Source organism: Panthera tigris, chromosome B1 (genome assembly GCF_018350195.1).
Source record: "Panthera tigris isolate Pti1 chromosome B1, P.tigris_Pti1_mat1.1, whole genome shotgun sequence".
NCBI classification, from domain to species: domain Eukaryota; kingdom Metazoa; phylum Chordata; class Mammalia; order Carnivora; family Felidae; genus Panthera; species Panthera tigris.
This window is the reverse complement of record NC_056663.1, coordinates 43,151,956-43,168,921: the sequence shown is the minus strand read 5'-3', so window position 1 is coordinate 43,168,921 and position 16,966 is coordinate 43,151,956. Positions and strand designations below refer to the sequence as shown.

The 16,966-nt window shown below is 35.3% G+C and overlaps 1 protein-coding gene across 2 annotated transcripts in view; it reads left to right on the top strand.

Annotated features, from left to right (window-relative positions):
* Positions 1 to 16,966, top strand: part of LOC102960701 (A disintegrin and metallopeptidase domain 3-like) — a 124,200-nt gene that overhangs the window by 56,656 nt on the left and 50,578 nt on the right. For both annotated transcript variants that reach the window (XM_042983406.1, XM_042983405.1), the window contains exons 10-12: positions 1,299 to 1,380; positions 3,308 to 3,441; positions 14,824 to 15,010. In XM_042983406.1, coding sequence (XP_042839340.1) covers positions 1,299 to 1,380; positions 3,308 to 3,441; positions 14,824 to 15,010 — 403 coding nt within the window. The remainder of the gene's footprint in view (positions 1 to 1,298; positions 1,381 to 3,307; positions 3,442 to 14,823; positions 15,011 to 16,966) is intronic.

Here is a 16,966-nt window from a genome sequence, read left to right as displayed (position 1 = left end):
GGTAAATAATTGAAACCATTATTTTAACTTTAAATACAAAGTACTTTAGTTAATAGAATGGAATAGTTGTATATAATGCTGGTTAAAATAATATATCAAAATAGTAATGTGGTTACCATCTGGTATATCTATACTAACCAAAGGAGTAGCTATTTAACTACTTGCACTATTTCTTTCAAGAGTATATATGTTTTTTTGTTTTAATTATTTGATTACTTAGATGGAAATAAGAAAAACAGTTCTGAACATCTGAATAATATGCAATAGAATTATAAATCTATTGATGTTTCCTGTGGAATTTAAGGGCAGGTTTGGGGACTCAGGAGCTATAATAACTAAGGATTGAAATGTATAAGGACACTTTCTACATTCTATCTCTTTTTTTCTTTTTTCTTTAAAATAATTTTTTAATGTTTATTTTTGAGAGAGAGAGAAAAAGAGAGAGCACAAGGAGGGGAGGGGTAGAGAGAGAGCGAGACAGAGAATTCGAAGCAGGCTCCAGGCTCTGAGCTGTCAGCACAGAGCCCAATGTGGGGCTTGAATCCACCAACTGTGAGATCATGACCTGAGCCAAAGTCAGAAGCTTAACCGACTGAGTCACCCAGGTGCCCAATCTTTTTTTTTCTTAATGAGTCCACTGCATATTCTGTCTCCTTGTCTCCCTGTCCTCCATTCCAACATTTTTTAGATACTGTAGGGGTTCACTATGTGCAAATCATGGAAGTAAGCTATCTTGGCTTGTACGTCTTAGGACTATATCCATCCAGTGATGGCAACAGTGATAATTAATGTTTTGGAAGGATTAGGCACTGCTGGGTTTTGAGCTGTATACCATATAATGTTAAAGTAGACTTTAGAACTTAACTTTGTAGGAACTGTGTAGGAACTGTAGGAACCTGTAGGAACTGTAGGAACTGTAGGAAACATAGCTTTAGGGACACCTGGGTAGCTCAGTAGGTTAAGTGTCTGATTTCCGCTCAGGTCATGATCTCATGACAGGTGAGTTCGAGCCTTGCGTCAGGCTCTGTGCTGAAGTCTGGAGCCTGCTTGAAGTCTGGAGCCTGCTTGAAGCCTGGAGGCTGCTTCAGATTCTGTGTCTCCCTCTCTCTTTCTGCCTCTCCTTCACTCAGACTCTGTCTCTCTCTCTCTCTTAAAAATAAGTAAACATTAAAAAAATTTTTTTAAACAAAGCTTTATTGAGAAATTTAATTCTTAAAAGTCATTAAGTCAGTAATAATTTAAAATGCATTTATTCAGAAGAAAAAGTTTATTATATGAAAATGTATTATTTATTATAGTTATAGGAACCATCTTAATTATGTGGGAGCAACATATCATGGAATGGCATGTAATCCAAAGTTTGCTGCGGGAATTGCTCTGGTATGCATTTTATTCCCATGTATTCAGTAATTATCTCATGTATTAAAAGTTAATATCTACTTCAAGAAACAAAATATGTATAGTTTTCTACCATGCAGTTTTGACAAATTTTTATAAAATGCTTTTTTTGTTAGATTTGAAACTCAAATGTTATAATTTTTATAGTCTTTTGCTATTGTGGTAAAATACACATACCATAAAACTACCATTGTTGCTAGTTTTAAGTGTACAATTCAGTAGTACTAAGGTAAGTTCACATTGTTGTAAAACAAATCTCCAGAACTTTTCATTTTACTTAAATAAATATTTGTACTTTTTGACCAACATGGTCCTATTTTCCACTTCCTATTTCCAATCTAGCCCCCAGAATCCACCATTCTATTCTGTTTCTGTGAGTATGACATTTTTAGATTCCACATATAAGAGAGATCATATAATATTTGTCTTTTTGTGTCTGACTTATTTCACTTTGCATAATTTCATCCAAGTTCATCTATGTTGTTGCAAATGGCAGGGTTTCATTCTTTTTATGGCTGAATAATATTCATACAAATACATATATATGACATTTTTTATACATTTATCTGTCAATGGACACTTAGGTTATTTCCATACCTTGGCTACTGTGAGTAATGCTGCATGAATAGGGAGTGCAGATAGCTCATCAATATATTGATTTTAATTATTTTGGATATATACCCAGAAGTAGGTATTTGCTACATCATATAGTAGGTCTACTTTTCATATTGTGAGGAACCGTCATACTTATTTCTAGGATGATTGAAACATTTTATAATTCTACCAACAGTTCACATTTTATATTAATCACATCTTTATCAACACATTATCTTCTGTTTTTGTTCTTGTTTTTTAATAGCAGCTATCCTAACTGGTATGAAGTGATATTTCATTGTGGCTTTGATTTGTACTTCTATGATTACTAGTGATATGATCATATTTTCATATGCTTTTTGCTTTTTGCATATTATCTCTGGAGAAATGTCTATCCAAGTGCTTAGTCTATTTTTTTTTTTTTTACCATATAATCCAGCAGTTGTCCTCTTTGGCATTTCCCAAATGACTTGAATACTTATGTTCACATGAAAACCTGCATATGAATGTTTATAGTAGCTTTATTCATAATTGCTAAAAATTGGAAGCAACCACGATATCCTTTAATACATGAATGGATAAACAAACTGGAGTAAATTGATATAAAGGAATACAGTCCAATTTTTAAAAATGAGCCATCAAGCCATGAAGACATGGAGAAAAATGCGTAGTGGCTAGTGAGAGAAGCCAATCTGAAAAGGCTACATCCTGTGTATTCTGAAAAAGGAAAAATTGGAGATGGTAAAAAGATTACCGGTTGCTGGGGGTTTGTGTCTTGGTGACATCATTACTTTCCAAGTGTTTTTTTGAAGACAAAAATGCTACCTGCAAGTTGTCATTGTATTCTGTCTTTAAAAAAAATTAATTTGGCTCTCTCCCAAAAATATTTCTGAAGTCAAAACTGATTGCAAATTCAACCCTTAAGAATCTGTTTATTTTTCTAAGTGTTCATTGAAAAGTAATATAGTTACTGAAACAATGCATTCTCTTCTAAAATTTTGTTCAAGCTTATTGAACTATAATATGTAATAAAACCATATGGTAGCATTAATCTTATTTTGTTATATATCAGTGCTATTTGGATTAAACATACTACAACCCAAAAAGAAAAACAAAATTTGCCTATTTTTGTTTCTAATTTTCCATAGTCCTAAGAAAATAGTGATATTTGGCACAGTAGTTTCTTAAATTTGTATTTGAATTTAGGTTATATGGCCAAAAAGAAAAGATCAAGGGGGTAAAAAAAAAATGACTCCTGTCAAGAAACAGAAAAAACAATTCTGTTTTGTTTTGTTTTGTTTTGTTTTGCATTTAGTATCCACAGATAACTTTAGATGCATTTTCAGTTGTTATGGCACAGTTGCTTGGAATTAATCTGGGATTAACATACGATGAGATCTACAATTGTTACTGCCCAGGAACTACATGCATAATGAATCCAGAAGCAATGTAAGATTTTATTTTTATCAAATCTGTGTCTTCTTTTGGGAATTGTTTGTAGTAGTCACTGATGTATAATCTCTTGCAATACAACTTGAGTAAGAATATTTTTATTAAATACATAAGGTGCTTGTTTAAACTTATTTAAAGTCGAGTATTTCATATTGTAGAAAATGTGCTTAATATTTCTACATTCAATGTTACACAGAAAGTGAATGTTGATGATTACTTTCTGGGGGTTTACCACACTCTTGAGGTGAAACTCATTCAACTAACAATATTATGTAATAATCATCACAGTAATCACTGTGTTGCAGGGATTGTACTAGTCTTACAAATGGTTAACAAGATAGATATGTCCTAAATATCTTAGTCTATCAGGGTCTAAAAATTAAAAATTAGGCACAAGAATAAACAAAGAATAAACTAAGCTTATGCCAAGAAGGAAATAAATAAATAGGGAATACATTTGAAGAAGAAACTTTCTGATAAAGGAAAGTTTTCCTGAGGAAACAGTTATGAGGGAAATTAATCTGGTCGTGTAAAGAGCTTGTTGAAAACTTTTCAGGGCCAGCAAATGAAGTGATATTCGAATAGCAAGTAGATTGAAAAGCTCAAAAGACTAGAATAAGGAAATTGGGGGAAGGATAAAAATGAAAAAGAAAATGGCTGGGACTATAAGGAAGAGTGTTTTAGCCCTTGGGGAAAGAAAGTAAAATGCAATGAGACTAAAGCATAACAAGTCAGGGAAAGAAGTCAGGCGGTGATTCAGGAATGTATGAAAGAGCCTGATTATGTAATCATAATGCAAGAGTTGGAGTTGTATCATAAATGTTAACAAAACACATTTTAAATTGATTTATGCAGTATGGATAGTAAAATTACCTTAAAATGAATATAAAATATATCAGAGGGAACAACTATATAGTAATATTTTGGAGATGATTCTCATTAATACAACATATTAAGATTGAGAGGGAAAAAGATGTGAAGAATTATTTGTAGGGTTTTAAATATCACAATTATTAACAGATATTGAAAAAGGCAATTATTTAGGAAAAGAGAAGTCTTAAGGGCAGTTTATGTTAATTTGGGGATTCTGAGTCATCAGAGTTAGTTATACAGGTTCTGATCTCAGAGGACAAGGAATTTGAAATGTGTGAGCCATCAATTTATTGATGGAAGTTAAAACCATGAACAGAATATTTTGAAAGAAGCTGAAAGAGTGATAAGAGAGAGGTGCCTTAAGATTTAGCTTTGTGTCCTTTCGTATTTACAGGCTGAGTAATTGAGGAAAACCAGTGATATGTAGTGAGAAAGGAAAGAAGAAAATATTAGAACAAGAACCAAAATGGAATGGAGTTTTACCTAGGGAAGAATATGTTGTAAGAATAAGGGAGAGGATGGAAATCAAATGGTAAAAAGTATCAGCATGGTATTTTAGCCTCCCACAAAATGCTTTTTTATTCTCTCAAAAATACAGAGTGAAACTTGGAAAATAAACAAAAAAATAAAAGCACAAGTTTCCCAAATTGAAATGCACCAAAAATACCACAAGGTATTTCTCTCCAAATAACTGGATATGAGGATCACCTAAAGGTGCACAGAGGAGAGACTGTTCCCTCTTCTTGGAACACATCTGTGAGAGGTGGCACTCACAGAGATGCCTCTCCAGGGACACAAGAGTTGGTTGGTGCCATTTCCCTCACCTGTCCCTCAGCATAAATGCAGAGACACCTGCTGAGGGGGGGCTAACCTGAATGGACACTGGCCATTTAGGCTGCTTGCTTCAAATCTCATGTCCCTGTGCTCTCATGTGACTGACCTTCACGGTAAATCTGCATCCATCCCAACATAGCCAGACCTTCCCCCAGAAGACCAGCACAGTCTCCCACCATAGCACACCCCTAAAGTTTGGAGTTTTAGAAGTCAGCAGCTTCGCTGGGATAGAGCTGCACTGTGCAGCTCCAGCCAAGCAAGCAACCTAGAGACAGTGTGAAGACAGCAACCTGAAAAATGCCTGGGACATAGGAGGGGAAATTATTCACTCTTCGAGAGTCCTTCCCTCAGAGCAGCAGCATGGAGACCCCTCTCTGAGGACAGAGGAGCTGGCTGGTGCCATTTCCCTCTTCTGTCTCTCACCAGCTTCAATAAACAGCACAGCTCCAATACTGGCTGCCTAACCTGCAAGTCCCACCCTCCTGTGCTCTGCTGCTACTGCTTTTCTCAGGCAAGGGTGCCTAAGAACCAGTGCAGCAGGCTCCTTCCCCAGAACACCAGCAGAAACACCTGCATGCACCACATCTCCCAAACACAGTTTTACAAGGCTTCAGTTCTAGTGGAAGTAGCCTCAAGTCTCATTTAACAAGCTGACTAGAGCACACTTAGTTAAAACTCACCAGTCTGGTCAGGGTCCAAACACTCCCCACTATAGGCTAGGAAACCTTTTGCAGAGGATTGGCCTGAAGGATAGAGCAACCAAAACACAGCAGCACAGTGCACACAGAACACACCAGAGACATTCCCTGAAGTGCCAGCTCTTGGGCACTATATGACCTTTTCTTCATAAAGCCATTACTCTCAGGAGCAGGAAGCATAACAGGTTTCTCTAACACACAGAAGAAGAGACTTAGACAAAATAACAAGACAGAGGAATTCATCCCAAAAGATAGAACAAGAAAGGTCACAGCCAGAGATCTAAGAGAAATTATCTCTCTATCTCTCTATCTATCTATAATATGCTTGATGGAGAATTTAAAGCATCAATTATAAGCATACTCACTGGGCTTGAGAAAAGAATGGATGATATCAGGGAAGCCCTTACCACAGAGAGAAAAGAATTTTAAAAAATCAGAAATAAAAAATGGAATAACTGAAATGCAAAACAGATTGGATGTAATGACTACAAGGAAGGACAAAGTAGAGGAATGAGTAAGTGATACAGAATATAAAATAATGGAAAAGAATGAAACTGAACAAGAAGGAGAAGGCTTATTTGAGGAAATAAAAGCTGAAAACTTTCCTAATCTGGGGAAGGAAACTTCCCTAATCTGGAATCCAAATCCAGGAGGTACAGAGAACTCCCATCAAAATCAGCAAAAGCAGGCTAACACCAAGACATATTGTAGTTAAATTTGCAAAATATAGTGATAAAGAAGACATCCTAAAAGCAACAAGGCAAAAGAAGTCCCTAACTTACAATGGAAGACACATAACTCTAGCTGCAGATCTCTCCTCAGAAACATGGCAAACTAGAAGGGAGTGTCATGATATATTTAATGAGCTGAATGAGAAAAATCTGTAGCCAAGAATACTCCATCCATCAAGGCTATAATTCAGAATAAAGAGTTTCCCAGACAAACAAAAAACTAAAGGACTTGTGACCACTCATCCAGCCCTGCAAGAAATATCAAAGGGGACTCTTCGAGTGGGAAGGAAAGACAAAAAGGGACAAAGACTGGAAAGGAACAGAGAAAATCTCCAGAACTAATGGCAAAACAAGTAATAAAAAGACACTAAATATATATTTTTCAATAATTACTCTGAATGTGAATGGACTAAATGCTATAATCACAAAACATAGGGTATCAGACTGGATAAAAAACAAGATCCATCTATATGCTGTCTGCAAGAGACTCATTTTGGACCTAAGGACACCTGCAGACTGAAAGTGAATGGCTAGAAAACCATTTGTCATGCAAATGAAAGTCAAAAGAAAGCTGGAGTAGCAATATCAGACAAACTACATTTTAAACCAAAGACTGTAACAAGGGATGAACAAGGGCATTATATCATAATAAAGGGAACTATCCAACAAGGTCTAATAATAGTAAATATAAAATCTCATGCTCCCAACATGAAAGCACTCAATCAATAAAAATAGCAAACATAGATGAATCCATTGATAATAATACAATAATAGTAGGGGAATTTAACACTCCACTTATGCTGATGGGCAGATCATCTAAGCAGAAAATCAACAGAGAAACAATGGCTTTGAATGACACAATGGGCTAGATGGACTTAACAGATATATTCAGAATATTTCATCCCAAAGCAGCAGAATACACATTCTTTTTGAGTCCACATGGGACATTCTCTGGAATAGATCACATACTAAGTCACAAATCAGGCTTAACAAATATTAAAAGAAAGACATCACACCATGCATATTTTCTGATCACCATGCTATGAAACTTGAAGTCAACCATAATAAAAAATTTGGAAAGACTACAAATACATGAAGGTTAAAGAACATCTTACTAAAGAATGAATGGGTCAACCAGGAAATCAAAGAAAAAATTAAAAAATACATGGAAACAATGAAAATGAAAACACAACAGTCCAAAAAATTTTAGATGTAGCACCAGTGGTCCTAAGAGGGAAGTATATGGCAATGCAGGCCTACCTTTGGAAGTAAGAAAAATCTCAAGTAATAATCTCAAATCTTATCCTTATACTTAAAGGAGCTAAAGAAAAAATAACAAATTAAGCCTAAAGCCAGCAGAAGGAAGAAAACAGTAACGATTAGAACAGACATAAATGATACAGAAACCTAAAAAAAATAGAACAGATGATGAAATCAGGAGCTGGTTCCTTGAAATAATTAAAAAAATTGATAAACCCCTAGCAGACTTATCAAGAAGAAAAGACTCAAATAAATAGAATCACAAATGAGAGAGTAGAAATAACAGCCAAGACCACAGAGAAACAAATTTATAAAAGAATATTATGAAAAATTATATGCCAACAAATTGGACAACCTGGAAGAAATGTATAAACTTTTAGAAACATATAAACTACAACTGAAACAGGAAGAAATAGAAAACTTGAACTGATTAGCAGCAAAGAAATGGAATCAGTATTCAAAAATCTCAGGACAAACAAAAGTCCGGGGCCAGATGGCTTCACAGGTAAATTCTATCAGACATCTAAAGAAGATTAATACCTACTCTCTCAAACCATTCCAAGATATAAAAAACAAAGGAAAATTTACAAACTCATTTCAGCAGGCCAGCATTAACTTGAATCAAAAACCCGACAAAAGACTCCAGTATAAAGGAGATTTACAGGCCAATATTGAAATGAAATGGATAAAAAAAATTCTCATAAGGTACTAGCAAACTGAATGATAGTACATTAAAAGAATCATTCACCATGATCAAGTGCGATTTATTCCTGGGCTACAAGGGTGGTTCATACTTGCAAATCAGTCAGCATGATACACCATATTAATAAAAGATAGGATAAGAAACATTTGACCATATATGAAAAACCCATTGCTAATATCCTCATTAAGGGAAACCTGAGAGCTTTTCCTGTAAGGTCAGGAACAAGATGGGGATGTTCACTCTTACCATTGTTATTTAACATAGTACTGGAAGTCTTAGCCTCAGCAATCAGACAACAAAACATAATAAAAGGCAAGGAAGAAGTCCAACTTTCACTATTTACAGATGGCATGATAATCTATATGGAAAACAAAAAAGACTCCACCAAAAATTGCCAGAACTGATAAATGAATTGAATAAGTGGCAGGATACAAAATCAACATAGAGAAATCTGTTGCATTTCTATACACCAATAATAAAGTAGCAGGAAGAGAAATCAAGCAATCGATCCCATTTACAACTGCACCAAAAATCCTAAGATAACTTAGAATAAACTTAACCAAAGAGGGAAAAGATCTGTACTCTGAAAACTTTTGTAAAACACCGATGAAAGAAATTGAAGATGACACAAGGAAATGGAAGATCACTCCATGCTCATGGATTGAAAGAACAAATATTGTTAATATGTTTATATTACCCATAGCAATCTACAATTTTAATTCAATCCCTATCAAAATACCAACAGCATTTTTCACAGAGCTAGAACAAACAATCCTGAAATTTGTATGGAACCTCAAAAGACCCCAAATAGACAAGAATCTTGAAGAAGAAAAGCAGAGCTGGAACTATCACAATTTTGGACTTCAAGTTATGTTACACTCCTGTAGTGATTAAGACAGTATGGTACTGGTACAGAAAAAGAATCAGAGATCAGGAGAACAGAATAGAAAACCCAGCAATGGACCCAAAATTAATGGTCAACTAATTTTTGATAAAGCATGAAAGAATATCCAATGGAAAACAGATAGTCTCTTCAACAAATGGTGTTGGGAAAACTGGACAGCAATATGCAGAAGAATGAAACTGTACCACTTTCTTACACCATACACAAAAATAAATTCAAAATGGATAAGGGGCCTAAACGTTAGACAGGAAACCATCAGAATCCTAGAGGGCAACACAGGCAGCAACCTCTTTGACATCAGCTGTAGCAACTTCTTATTAGATGTGTCTCCTGAGACAAGGGGAACAAAAGCAAAAATGAAATATTAGGACTTCATCCAGATAAAAATCTTCTGCACAGGGAAGGAGCACTCAATAAAAGTAAAAGACAATGTTTGGAATGAGAGAAGATATTTGCAAATGACATATCTGATGAAGAGTTAGTATCCAAAATCTATAAAGAACTTATTAAACTCAACACCCAAAAAGCAAATAATCCAGTTAAACAATGGGAAGAAGTCATGAATAGATCTTTTTCCAAAGAAGACATAAGATGGCTAACAGACACAAGAAAAGAATCATCTGGGAAATGCAAATCAAAACTACAACGAGATACCACCTCACACCAGTCAGAATGGCTGACGTTAACAACCCAGGAAACAACAGGTATTAGTAAGGATGAGGAGAAAGTCCCACTGTTGGTGGGACTGAAAACTGGTGCAGCCACTCCGGAAAACAGTATGGACCTTCCTCAAAAATTAAAAATAGAACTACCATGTGATCCAGCAATTGTACTACTGGGTATTTACCCGTAGGATCCAAAAGACTGATTTGGATAAAAAAGAAGAGTGGTCAACATGGTGGAGAAGTAGGGGATCTGAAGTTCCTTCTTCCCTCAAACACAGTAGTGTTGAGGCCAGCGGACTTGGAATTCCAAGAGTCCAGGCTTCAGAGTCACAGAGACATCTCCAGGGGCCCACGGGGACAACTTGGCAGGCTATAGGTGCATGATTGTGAACTGGGAGAGATATAACAGGTGGTGTAGGCACAGGGAGGAGGGATCCTCTTTTATGGAGAGACAAAAGGAAGAGAAAGAGAGGGTGTGGAAGTGTAGGATTGTATTTGGACAAGAGAAAAACCATGGACTGGAGATCGGAAAAAAACGGAGAAAGGTCCAATTTCTAACTGCAGGGCTTTCTCGGGACTGGGACTGGCTGCCCTGTTCATGCGCCTGGGAGGAGGGGAGCTAGCCCCGGGCTTGGTAACTAGCTCAGAGGCGCAGTCCGCAGTGGGAGAAAGCAATCCCCTCCCTGGAGTGCTGGGGGAGTAAGGTATATAGCCATTCTAAGGACAAAGGACCCTGCCTGCGCCCGCCAGCCAGAGGCCCATTATAGGCAGGGCACTTCCCCAGAACCTGGGTGTGCAGAGCAAGATCTTTTAAGACGTCAGGGTTTTAATTCCAGTCAAGTGCCTAGTAGGCGTGGGAGACTGTGGAGCGGGGCAGGGGGAAGCAAACTGCTCTCACCTATGCAGCACTGTGAGGACAGCCTGAACACCAGGTCTGGGAGGGGGGACACCTCAGGGGACGGTGTCACCATTTTTTTCCTCATCACCAAAAAGGTGGGGCTTCAGGGTACCAAGGGGCCCACAGTGGAGGCAGGATGCCTACACCAAACCACACCCCTCCGCACATGGTAACTAGCTATCTATTGGAGCGGGATTGATGCTGACCAATCAGACAGCCCTCTTCCGGACCAGTGCAGCCACTGGTTCTGAGGCACCCAGGGTTTTGCATTTTTTAATTTAATTCTTGGTCAATTCTATATATTTCTTCTTCTTCTTCTTCTTCTTCTTCTTCTTCTTCTTCTTCTTCTTCTTCCTTTTCTTCCTCTTATATTTCCCTTCTCTAGTCTGGTTATTCTGGTTTGTTTAAGCAGACATATTTAATATGTTCTGTTTACACCTGTTCTGTATCTCCTTATTCTTTATTTTCCTCTCTCTCTAGATTAAACCGTATAGTTTCTCTGCCTGGTCAATTTTATTTTATTTTATTTTATTTTTCCCCGCCCCAGTCATTTCTCTCTTTGTATGCGATAAGGCTTCTTCCACCACCACCACCATCACCCCCTTTTTTTAAAAAAATTGTTTTTCCCGAGGTTACTTCAATGAACAAATCAAAGCACACCTGATGGAGGGTTCAAACCACCACTACAAGTAGGGAGATATGGCAACCAGAGTCACAACAACAGACAGCATGTGACACACTGCAAAAATACCTCCTGATGGGCCAGGTCTTGGACGATGTATGACCCCTCTTTAATATCATAGTGCTTGCCAGTTCAGGACACATAACAAGCTATTAAAACATATTAGGGAAAGAAAACTAGCCAAAATGATAAAACAGAAGAATTCTCAAAAGAAATTCCAAGAAGAAATGACAGCTAAAGAATTGCTCTAAACAGATATAAGCAATATATATGATCAAGCATTTAGAATAATAGTCATAAGTTTAATCACTGGGCTTGAAAAAAGCATAGAAGTTAGCAGAGAATCTATTGCTGCAGAGATCAAGAAACTGAAAAATAGTCATGACGAATTAAGAAATGTTGTAAATGAGGTGCAGAATAAACTAGATTCAGTGACAGTGAGGTTGGAAGAGGCAGAGGTGAGAATAAGTGAAATAGAAGACAAAATTATGGAAAATGATGAAGCTGAGAAAAAGAGAGATAAAAAGTACCATACCATGAGGGGAGAATTAGAGAACTAAATGATTCAATGAAGGGTAATAATATCCATATTATAGGAGTTCCAGAAAAAGAAGAGAGAGAAAGGGGCAGAAGGTTTACTTGAACAAATTATAGCTGAGCACTTCCCCAATCTGGGGAAGGAAGCAGACATCCAAATCCAGGAGACATAGAGAACTCCCTTCAGACATAACAGGAATAGGTCTTCTCCATGACGTATTATAGTGAAACTGGCAAAATACAAAGACAAAGGATTCTGAAAGCAGCTAGAAATAAACAGGCCTTAACCTAAAAGGGTAGACACATAAAGTTAGTAGTAGAACTTTCCACTGAAACTTGGCAGGCCACAAGATAGTGGCATAAAATATTCAATGTACTGAATAGGAAAAATATGCAGCCAAGAATCCTTTATCCAGCAAGGCTGTCATTCAGAATAGAAGGAGAGATAAAGGCTTTCCAAGACAAACAAAAACTGAAGGAGTTCATGGCCACTAAACTAGCCCTGCAAGAGATCCTAAGGGGGACTCTGTGAGTGGAATGCTGCAAAGACTACAAAGGTCCAGAGATACCATCACAAGCATGAAACCTACAGATAACACAATGACACTAAATCCATATCTTTCAATAATAATGGACTAAATACTCTGATGTAAAAGGTATAAATGCTCCAATCAAGACACATAGGGTATCAGAATGGATAAAAAAAATGGATTAAAAAAAATACAAGATCCATCTATATGCTGTCTACAAGAGACCCATTTTAGACCTGAGGATACCTTCAGATTGAAAGTAAGGGGATGGAGAACCATCTATCATGCTGCTGGAAGTCAAAAGAAATCTGGAATAGCCATACTAATATCAGACAAACTGGATTTTAAACTAAAGGTTGTAACAAGAGATGAAGACGGGCATTATATCACAATTACAGGGTCTATCCATCAAGAAGAGATAACAATTATAAATGTTCATGCACCTAATTTGAAAGCACCCAAATATATACATCAATCACAAACATAAGCAATCTTATTGATAAGAATACAATAATTGCAGGTGATGTTAACATTCCACTTACAACAATGGACAGATCATCTAGGCAGGAAATGAATAAAGAAACAATGGCCCTGAATGATACACTGGCCTAGATGGACTTGACAGATAAATTCAGAACTTTTCGTCCAGAAGTAGCAGAATACACATTCTTCTCGAGTGCACATGGAACATTCTCTAAGATCACATACTGGTTCACAAGACTGATTTCAAGGGATACATGCATACCCTGATGTTTCTAGCAGCATTCTAGACAAATTATGAAAATCAAATATCCATTGATTGATGAATGGATAAATATGTGAGAAAAGAATGAGATCTTTCCATTTACAATGATATGGATGGACCTCGAGAGTATAATGCTAAGCAAAATAAGTCAGTCAGAGAAAGACAAATTCCATATGATTTCCTTCATGTGGAATTTGAGAAATAAAACAGATGAACATGGAGAAAAAAGAGACAAAGCAAAGAAAGTCTCTTAACTATAGAGACTATAGAGAACAAACTGAGGGTTGTTGAATGGGAGGTTGGGCTAAATGGGTGATAGGTATTATGGAGGGCACTTGTGATGAGCACTGGGTGTTGCATGTAAGTGATGAATCATTAAATTCTATATCAGAAACCAATAATACCCTACATGTTAACTGACTGGAATTTAAATTTTAAATTTTAAAAAACTGAAAAAAAATACATGTAATTATTGACTCTCAACTGGATCTTTTTGCTATAAAGTGCCAATATTTTGATGAAGGGTAAATTTGGATGACATCTGAAGATTAGATATTAGTAATGCATAATTATTTCCTGATTTTGAAAGGTTTTAGAATTAATATCTATGTAAGAATTGTACATTAAAATATTTAGAGTTACTAGGATTGTGTTTGACAACTTATTCCTCATTGTCCCAGGAAAAAATTTATTCTTTTGGATGATTTTTGTGTCATTTCTCTATATTTTAGATTGTTACAAAATCAAATAAAAAATCATTATATATTACATATAGAAGCACAGAAATATTAAAATAGGTAACAAAATAAAAAGAATATAGGGTTTATACATTTTTTGTAATCAATGTTGAGATATTTTAATTGATCAATTTTTATCAAAGTAGAAATGCTTGTGATTTTTCACTAATATTTTCAATTATATTTCTAAAGTTTTCTACATAAATTTTCTATTATGTTTAATTTTCTTGTAATTAGTGCTTGTAATAATGATTATAATTGTGATGTTGGAAATCATAATGAAAGTAATGATAGGACATGTAAAGAAAGATTTTTGTGTGGCAAGCATTGTTTGTGTTTTAATATATTCTAACTCATGTCACCTTAACTTCCTCTACATGTTCTATTATATTGAATTACCATAGAAGTAAACTTATTGCTGTTATTTATAACTTGTATTAACAATAAAAACACTCTTCCTTCCTTCTTGGCTCTTTGGTAAGTGAAATATTACAGAATTTATAGTACTTTTCAGTAATTCATAGAGTGTTACTTTGATACTGATTTTATTCCATTTATCTGAGGAATATGATTTATTTTTAGACATTCCCATGGTGTAAAGTATTTTAGCAGTTGCAGCATGGATGAATTTAAGCACAAGGTTTCGCAGCCTGAATTTGAATGTCTTCAGAATAAAACAGTTTCAGAAGTGGTTCGCCAAGGAAGAACTGCAATTTGTGGTAATAAAATTGTGGAACCACCAGAACAGTGTGATTGTGGTCTTCCAGAGGTTAGTGACAAACATTAATAATTTATCTAAATATTTGTTTTTGTGTTTCTCATGTAGTTTTATAAATATAGATGTGATATAGGAGGACTTTCTCTGAAATGCTGAACCATTTTATTAAACATCTAAGATACGGAGGTATGGGGCTTTTGATAACTGACATCCTGAATTTGAAGCATTTGAAGAGTTTAAGTGAGGGGTAAGTGTAGCATGGATTAAAGAGGTAGATTTTCTTTATTATGTAACCATTAATAGCAATACCCACCTTTCTGTATCATAAACATTATTAACATCTATACTATAATCATTACCTCAATCATGTCCTGAATTCCTCCAGAGTGATTGTATTGGTTCATTAAGTTCTTACATGTATGTTGTTGTTTACCTCCTCATCTCCTGATTTCTGTCCTTGCATCTGGGGTAACTTTATTTATTTTAACTTAACTTCACAGAATTGGGTTGATAATCCTTGGTTTGTTACTGTTATATTTAAGTATTTGCCATTACCTTTTTTTTTTTTTTTCTTCAGTTCTTGGTAAGATAGTGAATCTGCATTTTATTACGCCTGTCTTTATATTGCATGTTGATTTTTGGAATGTCCCATATTTGGTTGAGAAAATGTAAACTCTTGAATTGTTAGAAACTAAATTCTATATAACTTGATTACATCATAATTTTTAAGTGATTGCTTCAAATCTTCTGTATGAATTTTATTTACCTGAACTCTTGGCACTTGAGAGGTAATATTTATGTTTTCAACTATGCAGTTGGATTTGCCTAATTCTTACTATAGGCTATTCAATTTATGCTTTCTGTGTTTTGAAGCTTTTTGATATGGTAGAGAATTATGGTGGAGATTGTTATATCTTCCTGGAAATTTAACTTTTATTTTCAAATACTGAATCTCTTTATTCCAGTGTTGCTTTCTGTTTTAAAGTCTATTTAGTCTGACATATCTATATATCTATGCACACACTAGCTTCCCTTAATTAGCATTTCTATGATATTTCTGTATTCTCATTTACTTTTCCTGTACTGTTAAGTTCAAGATCTACATTGGGTTTTAATTTATTATCCAATCTGTCTTTTATTTATCAGATTATCCTCTTAAACATTTTTGTGATTAATTTTTGCATATTTTTAATTAACTAAAGTCTATAATTTATTCAGATTTCTTTCTTTTTTTTGTTCAAGTTTGTTTGTTGGTTTATTTATTTATTTATAGAGGGAGGGGAAGAGAGAGAAGGAGAGAGAGATCCTAAGCAGGCTCTGCACCTGTCAGTATGGAGCCTGACTCAAACTCACGAACCATGAGATCATGACCTGAGCCAAAATCAAGTCAGATGCTTGACCAACTGAGTCACCTAGGCATCCCCAGGTTTCTTTTCTTTATACTGAATAGCCTCTTTATGTGCCAGGATCTTCTCTAGTATACCTCATTACATTTAGGTGTTATGACTCCTTACAGTCCTCCGTACTGCATATTTTTTATAACTTTAGTTGCCCCAAATTTCCATATTTTTATGTTCATTTTGCCACATTTGTTTTTTAATTAAATTTTTGTTCATTTCTCTTGATCTGTGTGTTTTGTTTTTCTTTCTTCCTCTATTTAAGCAATTTAGTGGATATATACTTTTTATTTTCCTTTACTGATTATTCTTGCATTTTTGCCATACATATTTAAGTTTTAACCATATCTAGGCCACTTTCAAAATAATGGGGTTTACAATTTACAACCCAATTAACTTACATAACATTTTTATAAATATTGCATTTCTGTCACCTCTGTGCTTTACATTGGAAAATTCCTTATAACTTTTATTCTGAAAATATTTGCTTTATTTTACCTATCATTTCTTTTGGTTGTTAGGGTTTTTTGCATGTCAAAGTTTCACTGTGAAGAATTTTATTTAAATTATATTCTCTTTCTTAAAATACACATTAGTATTTTTTAGTTCT